Below are 21,043 nucleotides of genomic sequence, written 5' to 3'. Positions count from 1 at the left end.
ATTTTGAGGGAACGAATCTCACGAAGTTCGACTCTAGGAATTTGGACTCTTGGACTCTTGGACTCTTGGACTCTTGGACTCTTGGACTCTTGGACTCTTGAACTCTTGAACTATTGGACTCTTGGTTTCTTGAACTCTTGGACTCTTGGACTCTTGGACTCTTGGACTCTTGAACTCTTGGACTCTTGGACTCTTGGACTCTTGGACTTTTGGACTCTTGAACTCTTGGACTCTTGGACTCTTGGACCCTTGGCCAACTGTATTTACTTTTCCAGTAACATCTAACAAAAGGTAAACATTGTACCATCACACTAAACCAGCAAGCACGATACATTTCCAATCGATCTAACTCGTACGACTTCTGTCAATAGCTTTCAATTTTCCACTTCCACACCGAACTGAAACGACCCGGGTGGTGGTACCTCTCAAGGTGCATCCGTTTCTGTCAGCCCTCCCGGTTCGACCTGTCATCCGATTCAATATCCCGTGTGGTGTTCGAGAGCAGCATCCAGCAGTGTAAAAGTTGTCCCATCGAACCATATTTGTAGCTCCCCAGAGCTTTGCTAGGAAAGGTTGAGTTGAGGGGGTAGAACACTATCACTTCCTTTCGGAGCAGCTCTCCGAGTTTCGCCAGAAGTGCCACGTATAAGGTGGTGTAAATAGGAGTAATGCCACACGACGTCGTGCTATCTTGCGAGAATTGACTCCTGCTTTTGAAAAGTTGAACTGAATTAAAGACGTTAACGTCACTACACAAAAAAAGCGATTGTCCCAGTTAATCAAAAAAACAAAACTTAAATTAAAAAATCATTCCCAACGAATTGTCACAACTCACCACAACGTCGACCAACGTCACATGACTGTTTGTTTCCATCCAAAGAAGGGACGGCCCTCTCTAGATGTTTTTCCAACGAATGCATCCTTATTTTAGGAGAGGTGATGCCGTGTGGGTAGCATAACAAAGTTTTTTGTTCAGTCTTCACACTAAAAATAGGTCCCCCATCGACACCTCAACGCCGTGGGGCCGCCTGGTATCTGCACCACCACCAGGCGGCCCCATTGGGGTAAATTGAATTTGTTTCTCTTCGTTTGGCACTGCTGCTGGAATTGATTGATTTTCCTTGAAAACTGTGTTTCTAAGTTTATCTGGCAACGTATACACGAGCAAGTACACAGTTGGAGGGACAGGTCAAATTGAGTGGATAGAAAAAAGGTCGAAGCTGGAAATGCAGTCGATTGATTGTGGAGATTGCGTTCGGACTGAAATTCGAGATAAACAAAATACTCCAAAAATTGGATGTATAATTTGATTTCTTCAAAATTCTGGAAAAGTTGAGGAAAATGACTCAGTCATCAAAAAAGACAACGATTTAACGGGTTTCGAAAAAAAAAAACTTGGACCAATTACAGCTCGCCAAGTTTAAAAAAGGTGTTCGATTGGACTTTTAATGAAAATTATTCTGACATTCAAAAAACAGAACTGAATACACTTACCGATCAAATGAAAACTTTGTTGCTGAATCAAAGGTCTTGGGACCAGAGAGCTCTGAGCTTATATGTATATTTTGCTATGATTTTCCTGGATGATCAACGAATCATTTTCAAAAATGTTTTACATAATATTCACAAACATTATTCTGAGATATGATTTTATGAAAAGCAAATCGTCAAAAAATGCAACCTATTTCAAGAAAGAACCAACCTATTCGCTAAACAAAAAACGGGTCAAATTATGTTGACCAAGGAACTCCCATTCCAAATTTAAGAAAAAGGGAATTAGTGTTTATCGGGATCCTGCTGGTTTGACGTGGAATCACTGCGTTTAAATTTTTGAACTGAACAACTTTTTTAAGTTGGTCATAAAATGACAGTTTTAAGTACCGTACATCGGTGTGACACTGATAGGATTTCAATTCATTTTCCAAATATTATTCGGGCAGAAATTTTTTTCTTTTGATTTATATTTTTGAATCATGATGTGAGCTGGGCCACACGATGTACATCTACATTAAAAAAACAGATTTTATGTAAATGTGCTTTTAAAAGGCTTCGTTAATACAAATATTTTAAAATCCGGTGCAATTTTAAAAGTTACTGTGTTTCTAACTATTGAACATTTTTTTGGTTACTTTGAGAATATGTAAATAAATTGTTCCTTGTTTGAGAAAATTCATTAGAAATAGTTTTTTTTGTTGCCACATAGACCAATTTTGTAGCGTGATCTTCTAAACTTTGCTTACAAAATTGTTCTATGAAAATATATCTAAATATTTGAACTTTTTTTTTATTTCTGGTTCAATAACACTTAAACTTGTATCTTTTTTATAGGTTTTAGCTCTTCTTAGAGTAAAATTGTCCAAAAAATCCGAGAACCTGATGGACTCTTGGTTTCTTGAACTCTTGGACTCTTGGACTCTTGGACTCTTGGACTCTTGAACTCTTGGACTCTTGGACTCTTGGACTCTTGGACTTTTGGACTCTTGAACTCTTGGACTCTTGGACTCTTGGACCCTTGGCCAACTGTATTTACTTTTCCAGTAACATCTAACAAAAGGTAAACATTGTACCATCACACTAAACCAGCAAGCACGATACATTTCCAATCGATCTAACTCGTACGACTTCTGTCAATAGCTTTCAATTTTCCACTTCCACACCGAACTGAAACGACCCGGGTGGTGGTACCTCTCAAGGTGCATCCGTTTCTGTCAGCCCTCCCGGTTCGACCTGTCATCCGATTCAATATCCCGTGTGGTGTTCGAGAGCAGCATCCAGCAGTGTAAAAGTTGTCCCATCGAACCATATTTGTAGCTCCCCAGAGCTTTGCTAGGAAAGGTTGAGTTGAGGGGTAGAACACTATCACTTCCTTTCGGAGCAGCTCTCCGAGTTTCGCCAGAAGTGCCACGTATAAGGTGGTGTAAATAGGAGTAATGCCACACGACGTCGTGCTATCTTGCGAGAATTGACTCCTGCTTTTGAAAAGTTGAACTGAATTAAAGACGTTAACGTCACTACACAAAAAAAGCGATTGTCCCAGTTAATCAAAAAAACAAAACTTAAATTAAAAATCATTCCCAACGAATTGTCACAACTCACCACAACGTCGACCAACGTCACATGACTGTTTGTTTCCATCCAAAGAAGGGACGGCCCTCTCTAGATGTTTTCCAACGAATGCATCCTTATTTTAGGAGAGGTGATGCCGTGTGGGTAGCATAACAAAGTTTTTTGTTCAGTCTTCACACTAAAAATAGGTCCCCCATCGACACCTCAACGCCGTGGGGCCGCCTGGTATCTGCACCACCACCAGGCGGCCCCATTGGGGTAAATTGAATTTGTTTCTCTTCGTTTGGCACTGCTGCTGGAATTGATTGATTTTCCTTGAAAACTGTGTTTCTAAGTTTATCTGGCAACGTATACACGAGCAAGTACACAGTTGGAGGGACAGGTCAAATTGAGTGGATAGAAAAAAGGTCGAAGCTGGAAATGCAGTCGATTGATTGTGGAGATTGCGTTCGGACTGAAATTCGAGATAAACAAAATACTCCAAAAATTGGATGTATAATTTGATTTCTTCAAAATTCTGGAAAAGTTGAGGAAAATGACTCAGTCATCAAAAAAGACAACGATTTAACGGGTTTCGAAAAAAAAAAACTTGGACCAATTACAGCTCGCCAAGTTTAAAAAAGGTGTTCGATTGGACTTTTAATGAAAATTATTCTGACATTCAAAAAACAGAACTGAATACACTTACCGATCAAATGAAAACTTTGTTGCTGAATCAAAGGTCTTGGGACCAGAGAGCTCTGAGCTTATATGTATATTTTGCTATGATTTTCCTGGATGATCAACGAATCATTTTCAAAAATGTTTTACATAATATTCACAAACATTATTCTGAGATATGATTTTATGAAAAGCAAATCGTCAAAAAATGCAACCTATTTCAAGAAAGAACCAACCTATTCGCTAAACAAAAAAACGGGTCAAATTATGTTGACCAAGGAACTCCCATTCCAAATTTAAGAAAAAGGGAATTAGTGTTTATCGGGATCCTGCTGGTTTGACGTGGAATCACTGCGTTTAAATTTTTGAACTGAACAACTTTTTTAAGTTGGTCATAAAATGACAGTTTTAAGTACCGTACATCGGTGTGACACTGATAGGATTTCAATTCATTTTCCAAATATTATTCGGGCAGAAATTTTTTCTTTTGATTTATATTTTTGAATCATGATGTGAGCTGGGCCACACGATGTACATCTACATTAAAAAAACAGATTTTATGTAAATGTGCTTTTAAAAGGCTTCGTTAATACAAATATTTTAAAATCCGGTGCAATTTTAAAAGTTACTGTGTTTCTAACTATTGAACATTTTTTTGGTTACTTTGAGAATATGTAAATAAATTGTTCCTTGTTTGAGAAAATTCATTAGAAATAGTTTTTTTTGTTGCCACATAGACCAATTTTGTAGCGTGATCTTCTAAACTTTGCTTACAAAATTGTTCTATGAAAATATATCTAAATATTTGAACTTTTTTTTTATTTCTGGTTCAATAACACTTAAACTTGTATCTTTTTTATAGGTTTTAGCTCTTCTTAGAGTAAAATTGTCCAAAAAATCCGAGAATTCAGTTCGTTTTCCGGTTTCAATGTTTTCATAATTATAGTTAACTGCTTTTGGAACTTTGTAAAATTCTTCTTAATGTACTTTGAATACTTCTCTACCAAGCAAAGTATTATTCGATATCATTCTGCAATTATGTTAATCGTTTTTTTTTTTCATTTTGCAGAAAAATCTTCACTCTATCAATGTCACCCCGGTTTACGGTAGGCTGTTAAAAACAAAGCACCTTAACAAAATGAATTATAGTAATACTTTCAATTCCCCAAAATTCAAATGACTAAAAAAGGAATATCTGAGGCAACGTATTCTTAATTTTGAATTCCATTTATTTTTTCTAAAGGAAAGTGCTCAAACAATATTCATGAATTATTTTGCAAAACTCAAGAAATATAAGGACCAAAATGAATTTTGATGCATGAAGCTTCTACAACTGAAACATTTATTATTTTCAAAGACGTTTTCTTATTAAATAGTTTTATAATAACCTACACAGAAAAAAATAATGTAAATTTGGAAGCTTTATTTTGGAAGGTTGAATATTACCTCTTTTATTATGTAATTTTACCTCAATTTAGACTGAAAAAGTGACATTACACCAGAAAAGTGGTAAAATTACACATTTCCAGAGGTAAAATTACACCTTTTTTCTGACATAAAAGATGTACCCCTTCCCAGATGTAATATTACCATGATTTTTTTTTCTGTGTAGTAATTGTTTTGAAAAACAGCCAAATGCAGTTTTATTGTTGGGGGGGTAGAAAATCTTGAAATTGCACATAAAAAAAATAATATTAATTATATAGATGGTTTTTACTCCTGAAGGTATAAACAATATATTGCTTGATAGAAGTGATAAACAGACTAATCAAAAATATTCCACCGTTTAAAAACTTTAGTTTCTACTGATTTTTTTTTAATTCAGCAAATTTTCGTTGAAAATCAAAAAGAAACTTCATAAAAAAAACAACAGAATCAGAACGAAACCGTTTTTTCATTTATTTTTTCGTAACATTTTTTCGTAACATTTTTTCGTAACATTCGTAACATTTCTCAGTGGCAAAAAACCAGCGTCAGTTACAAAAACTGTTTTTTGCAATTCCGTCGTGAAACTACTTACTTTTCCTGTCATTCTTGAACGACGAAATAGCCTACTTTTCTGTACCAAAAATAACAGAATCGAATAGCAACACTTTTCAAAATAAATGCTGAAAAGTTCTACTTTTCAGCACTGAAATGGGTGCTGAAAAGTTGAACTTTTCAGCACTTGTTTGGAAAAGTAACATTTTTCAATTTTTTATTTATTTAAACGATTTATTGACAAAATACATGGAAATTTGACTTAAAATTTCACTTAATGGGTGTTTTTCGGATTTGCAAAAAATGTTGTATGGAACTCGTTTCAAAACTTGTTTTTTCAGCACTCTTCGTATTTATCCAGCTCGGTGAACCTCGTTGGATAAATGTACGACTCGTGCTGAAAAAATCCTCTTTTTGCAACTTGTTGCATAAACTACTATTATTTGAAAAATAAATAAAATAACATTTAATATAGAACTTATTTTGGAATTTCATGTCATCCATGTGCTAAGCTGCTAATTTCCAAACATCCATGTGCTAAGCTGCTAATTTTGCTTTTCGACACCAGTGCTGAAAAGTTCAATTTTTAAGCACCGATTTCAGTGCTGAAAAGTTCTGGTTTTGAAAGGTATTGATTTTTCATTCTGTTATTTTTGGCAGAGAAAAGCCGTTTCGTCGCTCGAGAATGACAGAAAAAGTAAATATTTTTACGACGGAATAGCCTACTTTTCTGTACCAAAAATAACAGAATCGAATAGCAACACTTTTCAAAATAAATGCTGAAAAGTTCTACTTGATTGATTTTTCATTCTGTTATTTTTGGCAGAGAAAAGCCGTTTCGTCGCTCGAGAATGACAGAAAAAGTAAATATTTTTACGACGGAATTTCAAAATAGTAGTTTATGCAACAAGTTGCAAAAAGAGGATTTTTTCAGCACGAGTCGTACATCGGTGAACCTCGTTGGATAAATACGAAGAGTGCTGAAAAATCAAGTTTTGCAACGAGTTCCATACAACATTTTTTGCAATTCCAAAAAAACACACACTGAGTAAAATTTTATGTCAAATTTTCATGTATTTTGTAAATAAATCGTTTAAATATTTTTTTTTTGAAAAGTGTTACTTTTCAAAACAAGTGCTCAACTTTTCAGAACCCATTTGAGTGCTATTCGCTTCTGTTATTTTTGGTACAGAAAAGTAGGCTATTTCGTCGTTCAAGAATGACAGAAAAAGTAAATATTTTTACGACGGAATTGCAAAAACAATTTATTCTAAATTATTTTAAAGAATATGATGATATTTTCCATTTGATCCACGTACAATTTAATCCCACCTTTTGTAAAAATTCACCGAGTTGAATTTTTAATGGTAACCCGGGCAGACAATAACAAATTAATAATATTTCAATTACAAATCCTGTTAAAATAACAAAAAGTGTTATTATTTTATCCTGAAGTTCAGCTTCAAGAAAAAAAATAATAACAGTTTCTGATAAAATAACAAAATTTGGTATTGAAGTGATATTATATTGAAAATGTTTAATAACACGATAATAAGAGGAAATGTTATACATTTCAAAAACCCTTCTAATAACAAAATGTGTTATTCGTTCCGTATACTGACTTAGAAATAAAATTACCATAAATCTCACAAATGGAAAAGTTTCTAAGTGTCCATAACACAATCTGTTATTTTTTTCTTTTATTAAATATGTTTAGATCTTTGGGATAATTTTGTCTAATTTCGTCGGGGTCATTATTTTGGCCATTATATGGGTCCTTAAGCTAAAATTATTCTAAAAAGTTGAAATTTTGGAAGTTGATTTTTTTTATTATTTGATATACCCCCTAAGGGACATTGCTAAAATTGGCTAGAACTATGGGATAATTTTGACCAGTTTCGTCGGAGTCATTATTTTGGCCATGAAATGAGGTCCTTAAGCTAAAATTATTCTGAAAAGTTTTGAAAGTTGATTTTTCAAATTATTTGATATACCCCCTAAAAGACTTTGTTTAAAATGGTTAGAACTATGGGGTAATTTTGACCAATTCGTCAGGATCATTATTTTGGCCATGAAATGGGGTCCTTAAGCTAAAATTATTCTAAAAAGTTGAAGTTTTGAAAGTTGACTTTTTTAATTATTTGATATATTGGCTAGAACTATGAGATAATTTTGACCAATTTCGTTGGGATCATTATTTTGGCCATGAAATGAGGTCCTTAAGCTAAAATTATTCTAAAAAGTTGAAATTTTGAAAGTGGATTTTTTTAATTATTTGATATACCCCCTAAGGGATTTTACTAAAATTGGCTAGAACTATGAAATAATTTTGACCAATTTCATCGGGGTCAATAATAATTTCCAAGTATTAGTTATTGTATTTGACAAGAAAGTTTTGAATTGAAGATACATATTTCAATTTTTCATGTCATGTTTTCATTACGTAATAAAATTAAGTTTTATAAATCACCAATCTTTGAAATTTCGTGATATCTTGAAGCTAAATGGCATTTCTTTATTTTCATGTGTGAGACCATTTTAGTTTCCAAGCGTCAGCAAAAATAAACAACCATTGTGCTTGGAATTCCACAAACACATCTATCGCCTTCACTCTCCGCCCTCTTTACAATCCCGTAATTGCACAGCAAACGCGCTGACGTCCACAGCTTCCACATATCCTCGAAATCCTCCATTTTAGAGAAACGCCAAACCATGACAGCAATATCGCTCTATCTTTCACCGCCGATGCTGGCCTGGCCTGTCCACCATGTCCAAAGGACACATCTTTTGTGTGATACACAGAATGTATGTTTTCATCGTCATCCACGTTGCCGGGATGCAAACCTCACGTTGTAAGCGTGTGTTTGGGTATGTGTTTGTATTTGTGCCCAAGTTGTGTACACATACCATAAAATAATGTTTTGTTTAGCAACATCAGGTTTTCCCTCTCTCTCTCGTCCTTCTCGTCGTGGGTGAAGTCCTGGCGAGTTCAGGCCAAGTGTGGTTCGTGTCCTTTTTTATATTTGCACTGACAGCATCTGCTGCAGCTTCTCCCGGAGCTGAGCAAGAAGCGCAGTGACATAGTTTCGTGCTTCCTTTCCTTTGAAGTCGCTTTAGAAGGACAAATCTCAGCACTTGTCGAGTTTAAATGCAACCCGTCCGTTCAACTCGAGCAAGTTCAATCACAAACTTCGTTTCCATTAGTAGACCCTTTTCAAAACTTACTGCAGAGTCCCCTCTTTTTTGCCCGATCCCACAGGAGGAAAACACAACACCTCGGCCCGTTGAAAGGCTCGTGTTCAAAACACATCCAATTTCAGGGTGTTTTTTGCGCCCTCTCAACCTGGAGTGTCCTCCTGGTTTTGGATTCCGGGCACTGCTGCTGATGATGATGATGGTGCAATCCACAAAGAGTGCTGACTAAGCGAAGCAAATTGGACAACGACGAAAAAAAAATGGTGTGGTCCTTACCTGCATGAATCCCTCCGGACAGCCGGGAAGATCGCCACCGCTGGTCAGGCTGGCATCGCTCGAGTCCAGGTCCGGATCGATGAGGCCCTCGTCGAAGCGGCCCACCGTGAACCGGTCGAAGATGATCTGTGAAAGGGAGAGGGGGAGAAACAAGAAATGTAATCGATTGGTATTGTATTTTTATTTGTTTAATTTAAGTATGAATTCCGTTTTGATATATGTAAAAGCTTAATGTTGAGTTTTACAATTTTGAGAGTGCGTTTTGCGCAACAAGGTAACCGAAAAAAATAGGATTTCAAATTTTCACAAAAAAGTACAAATTCCTTTATTCTAGGAATGTTACCTATTTTCCATATTAAGTAATTCGGTTTTTCTTAATTAAAAAAAACCTAATTACTAAATAAGGAAAAGAGGCAAAATTCTTAGCATAAAAGAATTTGGTACTTTTTTTTACTTTAGTGCATTCAATCGATCGTTTTTACTTAATTGTTTTTAATACCCCCACGTTTTTCTACTTCAGCCAATGAGACTTTTAATCGATTGTGATTTTCCTGCGAAAATAACTTTGATTTCAATTTGCCATGGCTTAAAGCATTGTATAGCTTAAGTCCATTTTTGAATATCATATAAAATTTCTTGAATAATGTAAAAAACTTTTATTTTTTGTTTTAAGGCCGATGCAAATATTTAAAAAAGTTTTTGTCCATCGGCCCTGGCCGAGGTCAAGGGGGCAAAAATAAAAAAATAAAAATTTAAATAACAAGCCATAGTCTTCACATGAAAAATGTGTTTTAGAATGCATTTTACACTAGTTCAGTTGTTTTGCAATCATTATTTTTCAAAAAATCTAAGATCTGACAAAAACAAAAATTGCATCGAAAAAAAAAATTTGCATCGAAAATTTTCAAAAAATCTTAAGATTTTTTAAAAAACCCAAACATGCTAAAAATGTTTTTAAACGCAGGCGAATGTATTTTAATTTGATTTCAGCTGATTGCACTTGAATTTTCATTGAAATTTTGAAGTTTATTGTAAAAATATTTTTTTTGCCCCCTAATGACAAAAACTTTAACAAATATTTGTACCAGCCTAATTACAGTAAAAAGAAAGACAAAACAGCCATTTTAAAATCTCTTCAAAATTGATTGAAATAACGATTAAAAAATGGCATATAATGTTAGGAAAATTTAAAATTCTATTTTGTGGTCATAAATAAATATTTTTGTTCAATTTGATTAAAAAAAACATTTTGCAAGAATTTTTATTTTCAGCATTTTGTAATGCTTAATCATTTTCAAGAATTATCAACAACAAATGTCAGAAAGATCTTTGGTAAATATGTCGTTAAGAATATGTTTAATTTAGCAAATTAAATTTCTGAAAAAAAACAGTAAAGAGATTAGAAATGGCGAATCGTAATTTCTAGCGATGAATATTCTACATAATTTTATAAAATTGAGCCAAGGTCTGGGAATTATTTTTTTATATTTTCTAGTAACTCTGAACAATTTTTTTCTAAATTGAATTATCTTAAATTTATTTTAAGCAGATTTTAAAGTACCCTGGAAATCCCGTGCAATTCAAATATTTTTATGCCATTAAAAATGACTAGCCCTAGAATTAGAGTTAACCATAGTTTCTACGTATTCGTAAAACGATTTAATTCCTTTTTTTTAAGAATGTAATAATGAAAAAATTATCTTGCACTTATCCGGGGCTTCGAATTATTTTTGAAACTTTGAGAGAACTATTAGAAATTTCTATACTGATACTTTGAGAATGGTTTTCTAAATCAAATAAATATTCGGCAAAAATGTGAAATTGATGAGAAGAATTAAAAAATACTGTACAAAATTCTTTCGTATTTTTTAATTCCCATTTTCATGTTTCAGAAGACAAAAAATTACACCTTTTGAGTTCTTTATGGTTATAGCTCATGTGGCAGTTTTGCCCATATTTTGAAGATTAACATATTTTTTTTCAAATTATTTATGAATTCCAAGTCAAAACAAAACTTTTCTAACATTTCTGATTTATTTTTAAAAAGATTCGAAAATTTTGCTGCAAAATTGGTTGAAAACTTTGAAGATTGAGTTCATGTCCTATCAACAATCAGCAACAAACTCACAAATGGAGGTTTTTGAAGTGCCAAAATAGCGTCATGGGCATCGGCATACGAGAGGATCAAGAGCACGATTCGGTAGTAAAATGATACTGAATTTTGAAAAATCAACTCATCATATGAAATCTTTTAGGTCCACTTCGTATAATAGAAGGCCAGTCATCATTTTTAAAGTAAATTAAACAAGTTTTAAATGAGTAACTTCTTTTTTGATTCTGTTTTTTTTACATTAAAAATTTGGTAAACTCAAGCTCAAGCTCGTGCTTCCAATATTTTGTAAAACAAGATGAATTCCACCTTTTTTAATTAAGATTTTCTGCATCTTATAAATGCTCATCAACAAAATTTAATGCAGTCTTGTAAGAACAAAAATTATTTTTTTCCAGGAGGTATCCATTCAATACTAAAATCGAAAATACCTTACAAAATCTAGATACTCAAGAGCAATTCTCTACGAAATCGGTCTTTTATCTTCAATTTTAATTTTTGTATTTTTTTATCCAACTGAAACTTTTTTGGTGCCTTTTAGTTGCCCAAAGAAGCCATTTTGCATCATTAGTTTGTCCATATAATTTTCCATGCAAATTTCGCAGCTGTCCATACAAAAATGATGCATGAAAATTCAAAATTCTGTATCTTTTGAAGGAATTTTTTGATCGATTTGGTGTCTTCGGCAAAGTTTTAGATATGGATACGGACTACACTGGAAAAAATGATACACGATAAAAAAATTGGTGATTTTTTTATTTAACTTTTTATCACTAAAACTTGATTTGCAAAAAAAAACACTATTTTTAATTTTTTTTATTTTTTGATATGTTTTAGAGGACATAAAATGCCAACTTTTCAGAAATTTCCAGGTTGTGGAAAAAATCATTGACCGAGTTATGAATTTTTGAATCAATACTTATTTTTTCAGAAAATCGAAATATTGGTCGCATAATTTTTTCAACTTCATTTTTCGATGTAAAATCCAATTTGCAATCAAAAAGTACTCTAGTAAAATTTTGATAAAGTGCACCGTTTTCATGTTAAATCCATATTTAGGTGATTTTTTTGAAAATAGTCGCAGTTTTTCATTTTTTTTAATTAGTGCACATGTTTGCTTACTTTTAAAAATAATATTTTTGAAAAAAATGAGAAAATTCTCTATATTTTGCTTTATTGAACTTTGTTGATACGACCCTTAGTTGCTGAGATATTGCCATGCAAGTGTTTAAAAACAGGAAAATTGTTGTTTTCTAAGTCTCACCCAAACAGCCCACCATTTTTTAATGTCGATATCTCAGCAGCTAATGGTCCGATTTTCAATGTTAATATATGAAACATTTGTGAAATTTTCTGATCTTTTCGAAAACATTATTTTCAAAATTTTCAAATCAAGACTAACATTTTAAAAGGGCGTAATATTGAATGTTTGGCCCAGACTTTTGAATTTTCATACATCATTTTTATACACAGCTGCGAAATTTGTATGGAAAATTATATGAACAAACTAATGATGCAAAATGGCTTATTTGGGCATACCGAAGGCACCAAAAAAGTTTCAGTCGGATTAAAAAATACAAAAAAAATCGAATGACCGAAATCCTAGAGACCTGCTCTCAAGCAAAAAAAAAACATTTGTATAACTTTTGAAAGAAAAATAATCAAAGGTTTATAGATAAATTTCTAGAAACTATTTTTTCATTACATTACACGGATCACATCTTTAAAAAAACCTTTTAAAATTAAAAATTCAAATGTTTCAGAAAATATTTATTTAATAAAATTGAAAGGACTCGAAAATTGTATACTTCATAAAAGTTTCACAAAGGTACATTTCGATACGAAAAACATGAGAATTTCACATCATTGTTTATGTTCTCTAAAAAAAACAATCACCAACTTTTAACAAACTACCATCATTTTCAAAAGGTAAAACCTGGCGAGCCAATAGATTTCCCATTCTCCCAGCGCACTTGAATTGATCTTCAATGTCTTGCCCTTCCTTCTTTTTCCCCCACCATCCCCATAAACCAAATTTCTGCCCTCGTTTCCCGCGAAAATCCCCAAATCAACGGTGTGGTGGCGGTGGCGCATGCAGCAACACAGCCGTGAAATCCTTTTCCAAAACTCACGCTTTGTGTGGGTGTGTGTTCGCTGATCCTCTGAAAATCGTGCGCTAAAAGTCGCTGGAAGTTGTGCCGAAAATTTCCAATATCGATGCGAATCGTCTTCGATTGGCCCCACCCCCTCGTTTCCACTCTTGGATGCTCTGATCTCAAGACAATCCTTTTTCGAAGAAATGGTTTCTCAAACAAGAGGATTGTGTCTCATCTTGGAAGGCCTGGCGAAGGTTTTCTACGGAGGCTTGTGCCAAGATACACGCGTTCCCAGGGATATTTCCTGCCTTCTTCCGCGTCCTCAGCTCCACTTGAAAAAGATTACACTGTAGACTCTAGGATAGAAAGGCGAAAAGTTATGAGTTTTCCGGCACTCGTCCGTCTCTACTACCACCCAGCTTCCACAGTTTCTTGAGGTTCGCAAACCTGCCTCCAAGAGATTCGTGATTGTTCAAGCGTAACACTCGACTCTCGACTCTCGTCGAATGGGTAGATTTTGTTCCTTTGTTTCAACCCTTTCCTAGAGAGATTTCCAGGGAGAAAGTTACGGAATTTGGTTCCACTGCACTGCTCAAGAGTTCCTTTCACATATTTTGGTTTGAATGCTCTGTGAGAAGTCCTACAACTTTCAAAGACTGGATCAAATTACGTTGAAAAGATGATGAAGATTCCTGGATTTATACTTTTATGAAACTGTTGTCTTACCATTACGAAGAATCTTCCACATTGTCCATAAAGCCGTCAAAAGCTCCCACTATTTCTCCAGACGTCCAATACAAAGCCCAAGCCAACTAGCTTTTAATCTCTGGCACTCAACGAAGCTTTCCACGGGCACAAAGCCGACAGAAACTACACCGAAAGCGAATCAGTGCTGATTGATTAAAAAAGTTTTAAATGAATTCGGGGAATCAACACGCAACCGACGCGACGGCGAATGCTCCGAAACTCGCCCAAGATTTCATCACGAATTCCCGGGAAATAGTGGCGGCGCGCGGAATCCCCGGTCTGCGTCCCGATAGGAATCTCGGCGCTCTCTGCCTTTTGGTTTGCGTCCGGAATGAGGAAAATTTTTGTCCGCGTTGTCTTGGGGGAATTTGAAAGTTTTCCTCCCACCGATTCAACCCACCCGCTGTTTGGTGGGATTTGTGCATGATAGTTGGCAGCACAGTCACATATATCACATCCGACGCATCTCTGGAAAGTTGCCGCGGGCAGACAATGGAACATACACGTGGATACAGTTGGTGTGAGTAATGTGATTGTGAATGACTTGGTGGAAACCAATGAAATGAACTTTTAATTAGGAGCGTGCTTAAGAGATAGCTTGAAGATCGTTTGCAACCGTTTATAAAAAGGGCATTGAATAAAAAAAAGTGATTGAAAAAAGTAAAACGTATTAATCTTGATGATGATAATTGCCTGTTAAAGGTCTGTTATTAATTTAGTTAACGTTAGACCCAACATTAATTTTGCAAATATTTTTTAAAGACTGTGGCCATGACACAAAAATAAAAATAAATTAATATTCAATTCCAGATTTATGAAAGCGTTGTAAAATGCATTGTTCACAATTACCACAGTTGTTTTTTAAATATATGAATTTTTAATAAATCTTAATCGAAATTTTACCAAAAACATATTTAAACTGGATCAATTAATCTTAAAAATATTAATCAATGTATAATGTTGATTGCAAGTTTGTTTAAATTAAAAATTTGTCAATTGGAAAAATGTTGAAAAATTACATTTTCTTTTTAATAAAAATTAAGCTGTTGCAAATATTTTTTCAAAATTTAGATCGGCCGATGTACAGCATCGAAAAAACTCTTTTTTCGCAAAAAAAAACAAAATTTTCGTCAATACTTAAATATCTACGAAGCTAAAGATAGTGCATTTTAAAAAATGGTTCAAATGATAATTTTACGTGGAAACCCTAAATTTGACCAAAAACCATTTTTTTTAACAATTTGGCTCAATTCTGAGGGCAGGTTCAGATTCAGCGGACAAAATTACATGGAAAAACATATATTTGGAAAATTTTCGAATTTCGTTAGGGTGGTCCCATATGGTTTTCCCTTGAAAATTAGCCTTTTTCAAATGAAGATATCTCGAGTTTAAAGAAAAACACCCCTGAGATTTCTTCAGCGTTTGTAGGGCTGGACCTCCTCTTTCAAATGCAACCTGGTGCTAAAATTTGGCTTGCGCCTTTTCGAGATATTAAAGTTTTAAATTTGCTTTTTTACCTTAAAACGGCTGTAACGTTTGTCCCTTAAGTCCAACTTGAACTGTCAACAAATAAAATTGTTTGTTTTTTAGAGCTCTAAAAGTGCCCCAAATATCACTTTTCTCTAAAACTTAACCCTGAATTGCCACATTCAAAAAACTGATTTTTGAAGGTTTGCTCAGATGCTTTCTATTAATTTCGTCGTAGGAGGCGTAGATTACGAGATAAAATTTTGATGTCTTCGACAAAGTTGCTTGGATTGGCAAGTTCAACAACTTTTTAGAAGACAAAAAAATTCCCAAAAATATATCTGAAAAGTTAGATTTTCAAAATCACTCTAATAGTGAACCACCCTAATTTTCAACCAAACCAAAAGTTGCCCTTCCATTTGCAATAACTCTTTTGAAGACACCAAAGCTCCAAAACTTCACCATTTTTTGGAAAATCCGTTTTCCACTTAATTTTGCGATCTGGACCACTGTGCAATGCTAATAGGGGATGGTGGGGCAAGACGACCATATGGGGCAAGAGGAACAATCGCTCGTACGGCCGTATTTTTTACAATTTTGATTATTTCCAGTATGAGGAATTGTTGCTAGCAGTGCAATTAGCTGATTCTACTACCACATAACCGCCAAAACAACGTAAACGCCACGGGGCATAAGATTTAATGAAGTTTTTTTCAAAACCTTTGTTTTCTTATAATATTTGGAAAGGATAAAATAAGGCTTACGGTTCGTTTTAAGGCTCATTTTATCGAAATTCTTTTTTCCTAGATCAGTAGTGTCCCTACCAATGACATGCACCTTTTATAAAGTATGATTTAACTTTTGGTTATTTTTGTTGAGAGCTTTTAAAAAATCTTGTTCAGGTGGGGCAAGTGTACCATATGGATTTTTAGTATGGAAAAAATTACGAATTGCTGCAACAACATATTTTATTGGGAAATAAATACATGAACGTACTTAAAACTGATAAACAATTGTTAAAAAAATTGTCCATACAAAATATAGTGATATTATGAAAATTTACTATTTATCATCTTAGTAATATTTTTTTTCGTAAAAACGATGACATTTTTAGTAAAATATCATTATTTAATCTAAAAATGGAAGAAACCTTTCAAATACATTCTAATCTGACGTATCTAAGTGATAAAAGTTCAATTGTTAGCAAATTAACATGTTTTTTTCATGCATTGTTCCTCTTGCCCCAACGGGTTGTTCGTCTTGCCCCACTAGTTGAGTAGAACGTACGGAAAATGAAAAATTTTAAAATCATTTTTTTGCATTAAAAAACATGATTTTTTAAAAACTCGTTCTAACAAAGTCTTAGTCAAGACCTAGAATAAGATGATTATAATAAAATCCGACAGATTTTTTAACGTTTTATTGGGTTATAACGAGCATTTCCTTAGCTTGTTACACTTGGCCCACTTTCCCCTACTGCTGAAATCATTGCGAAATTCCCAACCATAATCATACGATACAGCAAAAACATAACATTTGAGTATTTTTTTTAAACTATGTAGTTTTGTAAAAATTTAGAGTACTTTCAGAAAAATGTTTAAACTATCGATATTTTTGAGATATTGATATTTTTTTTTTTAAACGTAGGTAGATTTTTTTTGGTTTTTATATGAAAATACTTAAATAATTATTGGACAAATTATTTTATTTATCTTTATTAATGAGCTAACATCCGGAGGCTGGTTCAGCTAGGTTATTAGACAAATTCGTAAATGCTAAAAATGTAGAAACTTATGGGAAATTGGACAGGCTTAAAACATTTTCGAGACTGAAAAATCAAGTCTTACATACACAGTAAAAAAAATCATGATAATATTACATCTGGCAAGGGGTACATTTTTTATGTCAGTTAAATGGGAATTTTACCATTGAAAAAATGTAATTTTACAACTTTTTTGTTGTAATGTCACTTTTTCTGGCTAAAATGAGGTAAATTTACATCATAAAAGAGGTAATATTCACAGAAAAAAATGGTAATATTCATCAGTAAATTGTGACTGATTTTGTGATAAAAAAAAAATATTATTTTACTCCAAAAATTATGAATTTTCATCAGTTTTTGATGAATATTCATCAGGTTCACATTTTTACACATTTTTTATGTAATTTACTCAAAAAAGATGTAACCTACTAAATTTTCAACATTCCAAATTTCAACTTTTTTTTCTGTGTATGACTGATTTTGTGTCAAAAAATGTGTAATATTACATCAGGAATTGATGAATATTCATCAGTTTCTGATGTTTTTTCTTCAGGTTCACATTTTTACTCATTTTCTATGTAATATTACTAAAAAAAGAAGTAATATTCATCCAACCAAAATTTCAACCATCCAAATTTTAACTTTTTTGCCTTTCTCACCTCACTGAGGAATGGCTATAAAATCACTCGAAAAATGAACTTCTTTATTCGACCTCGTAGACCAACCTTCACGTATACCTATCAACTCAAATTCTGAACAAATGACATTAAAACTTAAAAATCAAAAAATCTCATAGAAGTGACGAAATACAAAAATATTTTAAACGCCTTTCTAAAATGTCATTATCGAGTGGCTCCATATACACAAAAATGGCTTAAATAAGCGTAGGATAACATGTCAACAATGTTTCATTTACATCGGAGTGGGTCAGGTACAACCGATTCCCTGTTAGACATGGATTTTCTTTAATATAAAACGAAGTGTAACAAGAAGTGCAAAAAAAACTCGCTGTAGTTTAAACATAACAATTCCTTAACTAAAACAAAAATTGTTCTAAGTCAAAACACATTCTTATAAAAATGTTGTTGTTCAAATGACTGATTTGATGTTATTTTTCTTCTCAAATTTACTAAAAAGATCAATAGAGTCACATTCATAGTGCAAATTGCCAAACAATGTTGTATATTTGTGTTAAAAATGATAAGAATTAAAAAAATGAAAGAATATCAAAATATCTTAGAAGCATTCATATTCTTTATACAAAAACTATGCTCTCATCCTTATGCAAGAATAATGCGTTGCATTTCTTCAGTGATTTAGAAAGCACCTCCCGATCACGCCTCTCTGCCATGAATAACTGGGCAGCGTAGTTTCGGAAATCAATTTGCCCACCATTTCCCCTCCGATGAAGCCAAATCACTGCCCTATACCATACCGAACCCAAATGGTTGGATGATGTTCGGTTCCAACTTCCACTACAGCTGGTCGTCTTTCAGACAAGCCAGCCAGCCAGTGGATCATCCAGCATGATGATTTCCACTCTGGCAGATGGAGGCAAAAACAGCTCGTTCATGCCCTACTTCTTGGCGTGAACGAAACCATTTTCATTTACTTTCACAGCCAGGCACTGTGGGCAATGTTGGTTGTTAAATTTGGTCAAAATTTTCAATTTTTCAAAATTTAAAGTTTGTTGTTTTTAGATAAGTTTAGAACAACAAATTATTTTTAAAATTTGAATTTTTATTTAGCACATTCTGTTTCAGTGTCTCCAGAAAAAAAGCAAGTAATGAAACGGAGCAGGAAATGACTTAGCTATTCTCATCAAAGCACAGTGAACTAGGGCTTTTTTCGTCCAATGGCATCCAAGTGGAAGTTCAGCGCGACGAGACGACCTCGGCGGAAATGGCGTTTGGTGTGATTTCTGGCCGGTCTTTTCTTCGACTTCGAGCCCTGCTGGACATTGTCCGGACGGAAGTGAAACTCATTTTCAAGGTTTTATGGGTAGTCCGATGTGCAGTTTCGTTCGTTTTTTCATCTTTCTTGCTTGCTAAGGCACAAGATTTTCCTGGTTTTCTTTTGCTTTTCCGGTGGCAGAGGCCAACCCCGGGAACGGTTCCTTTCACCAAGACCGAACGAGCTGGAGACGATGACGACCGGGATGATGATGACGATGATGGAAATAAGAGACATCTTTGCACACAGGATGGAAGCACTGCGATGTCACTCAATTTGAGTTCATTGTGTCAAGTGGATCGTCTTCGTCTTGGTCGTTGTCGGATTTCTGCAGCATGACAGTTGGGGAGATATAATATAAAAAAACGAGGACAATGGAGCAGTGATTTGGACTAATATTTTATGGGGCACTCGCCGGGAGTGATACAATTTGGACACTTTAAGAGGTTCCAATTGTTTGGTGAGGTTGGTAGAAAATTGGAAGAAGTTATGGATTTAATAAAATTTCTAAATATTATCTAGATTATGTGTTCAAGATCACGATAAAATGCTCGAATCGTTGAACATCAATATTAAAAGATGAATCTTGATCATCAAAGTTGTGCATTTGTAATTCTATCTGTAAGTAAATCAACCCTATGAACATTTCGGTGGCATAAATCACCCCAATAGCTGTGAATATTTCATCTCTTACCCAAGAAGGCAAACCTATCCAAATCAGCCAGTCTCCCAGGAGCCCCAAAAATTGGCCATAAGTAACAACGCGAGAGATTATCCGCGGAACAGCATCGGGACCACCCCCGCGCGTTGGAGCGGCACGTGGCTCCATCATTGTCGTCATCATACATCACGCACCATAAACATCCCCCGCGAGAAGAGCCACCCAGAGATCCTGAGGTAAACCTCGGGTGTACACTTTAGTGGCAATGTGTTTTTTCAGGGGGGGTGGAAAAAAAGCAACATATCGCACCCCGAAGAATAACATCGCGCAGAAAACAACGTGGAGTTCCATCGGTTCCAGTAACTACAACAACTCGCGATAGATCCTTGTTAATGTGCGAACGTGACTTACATGACAACCTTGCCGCGGGGCCCGTCATTCAGGACTTTTTATCCTTCTTCCAGAAGCTTCTTGAACGGGGTTTTTTCCCCCGCAGTACTTGAGGGTCTCCAGCAGGATGGAGCTCATAACCTAGCGGGATAAATTAATTATTTACACAAAAGCCACTCTCGCACATCTCGCAAGTTGAGCTGCTGTGGTGAAACAGTTTCTTTATATTCTTAGCCGTATTTCGCAAGGTTAGTACGTCATGTTTTGAGCGTTAAGACTATGGCGAAATTGAGGGCGAAGTTAGTAACGTGCGTTACCTAAGGATTAGGGTGACTTAGAACTTCAGCTAGAGCTGTTCGATTCACTTGTATAATCAACTATATTTTCGTCACTTTTGTAATATACTAATAAATCGTTACTTAATAAATCCTAAGGAGGTTGGTACCTTTCTCACATTTAAAACGTAATGCTATCCAAAATCGACACAAAAGGGCGGACCTTTCAGAGTTCTTTCAAATTGACCCATTATTCAAACAATCAGATTGAGTAGTCAAATTTTCATAATCCAGTGCACTTATGTGCTTACAACTTTTGATAGGATTGTCTATTCTTCAATCTTTTGAACTCGCTGGAAAGTTTTTTTAAATACCTTCTTCCGGAATATTGCTAAAATCGTCATT

General features: G+C 34.4%; 1 protein-coding gene across 2 annotated transcripts in view; it reads right to left on the bottom strand.

Annotated features, from left to right (window-relative positions):
• The window catches only part of LOC6031035, a 260,819-nt gene that overhangs the window by 105,887 nt on the left and 133,889 nt on the right, over positions 1 to 21,043 (bottom strand). For both annotated transcript variants that reach the window (XM_038261456.1, XM_001841835.2), the window contains exon 6: positions 9,178 to 9,303. In XM_038261456.1, coding sequence (XP_038117384.1) covers positions 9,178 to 9,303 — 126 coding nt within the window. The remainder of the gene's footprint in view (positions 1 to 9,177; positions 9,304 to 21,043) is intronic.

Source organism: Culex quinquefasciatus, chromosome 3 (assembly GCF_015732765.1).
Source record: "Culex quinquefasciatus strain JHB chromosome 3, VPISU_Cqui_1.0_pri_paternal, whole genome shotgun sequence".
Lineage (NCBI taxonomy): Eukaryota > Metazoa > Arthropoda > Insecta > Diptera > Culicidae > Culex > Culex quinquefasciatus.
This window is presented reverse-complemented; position numbering and strand designations above follow the sequence as displayed.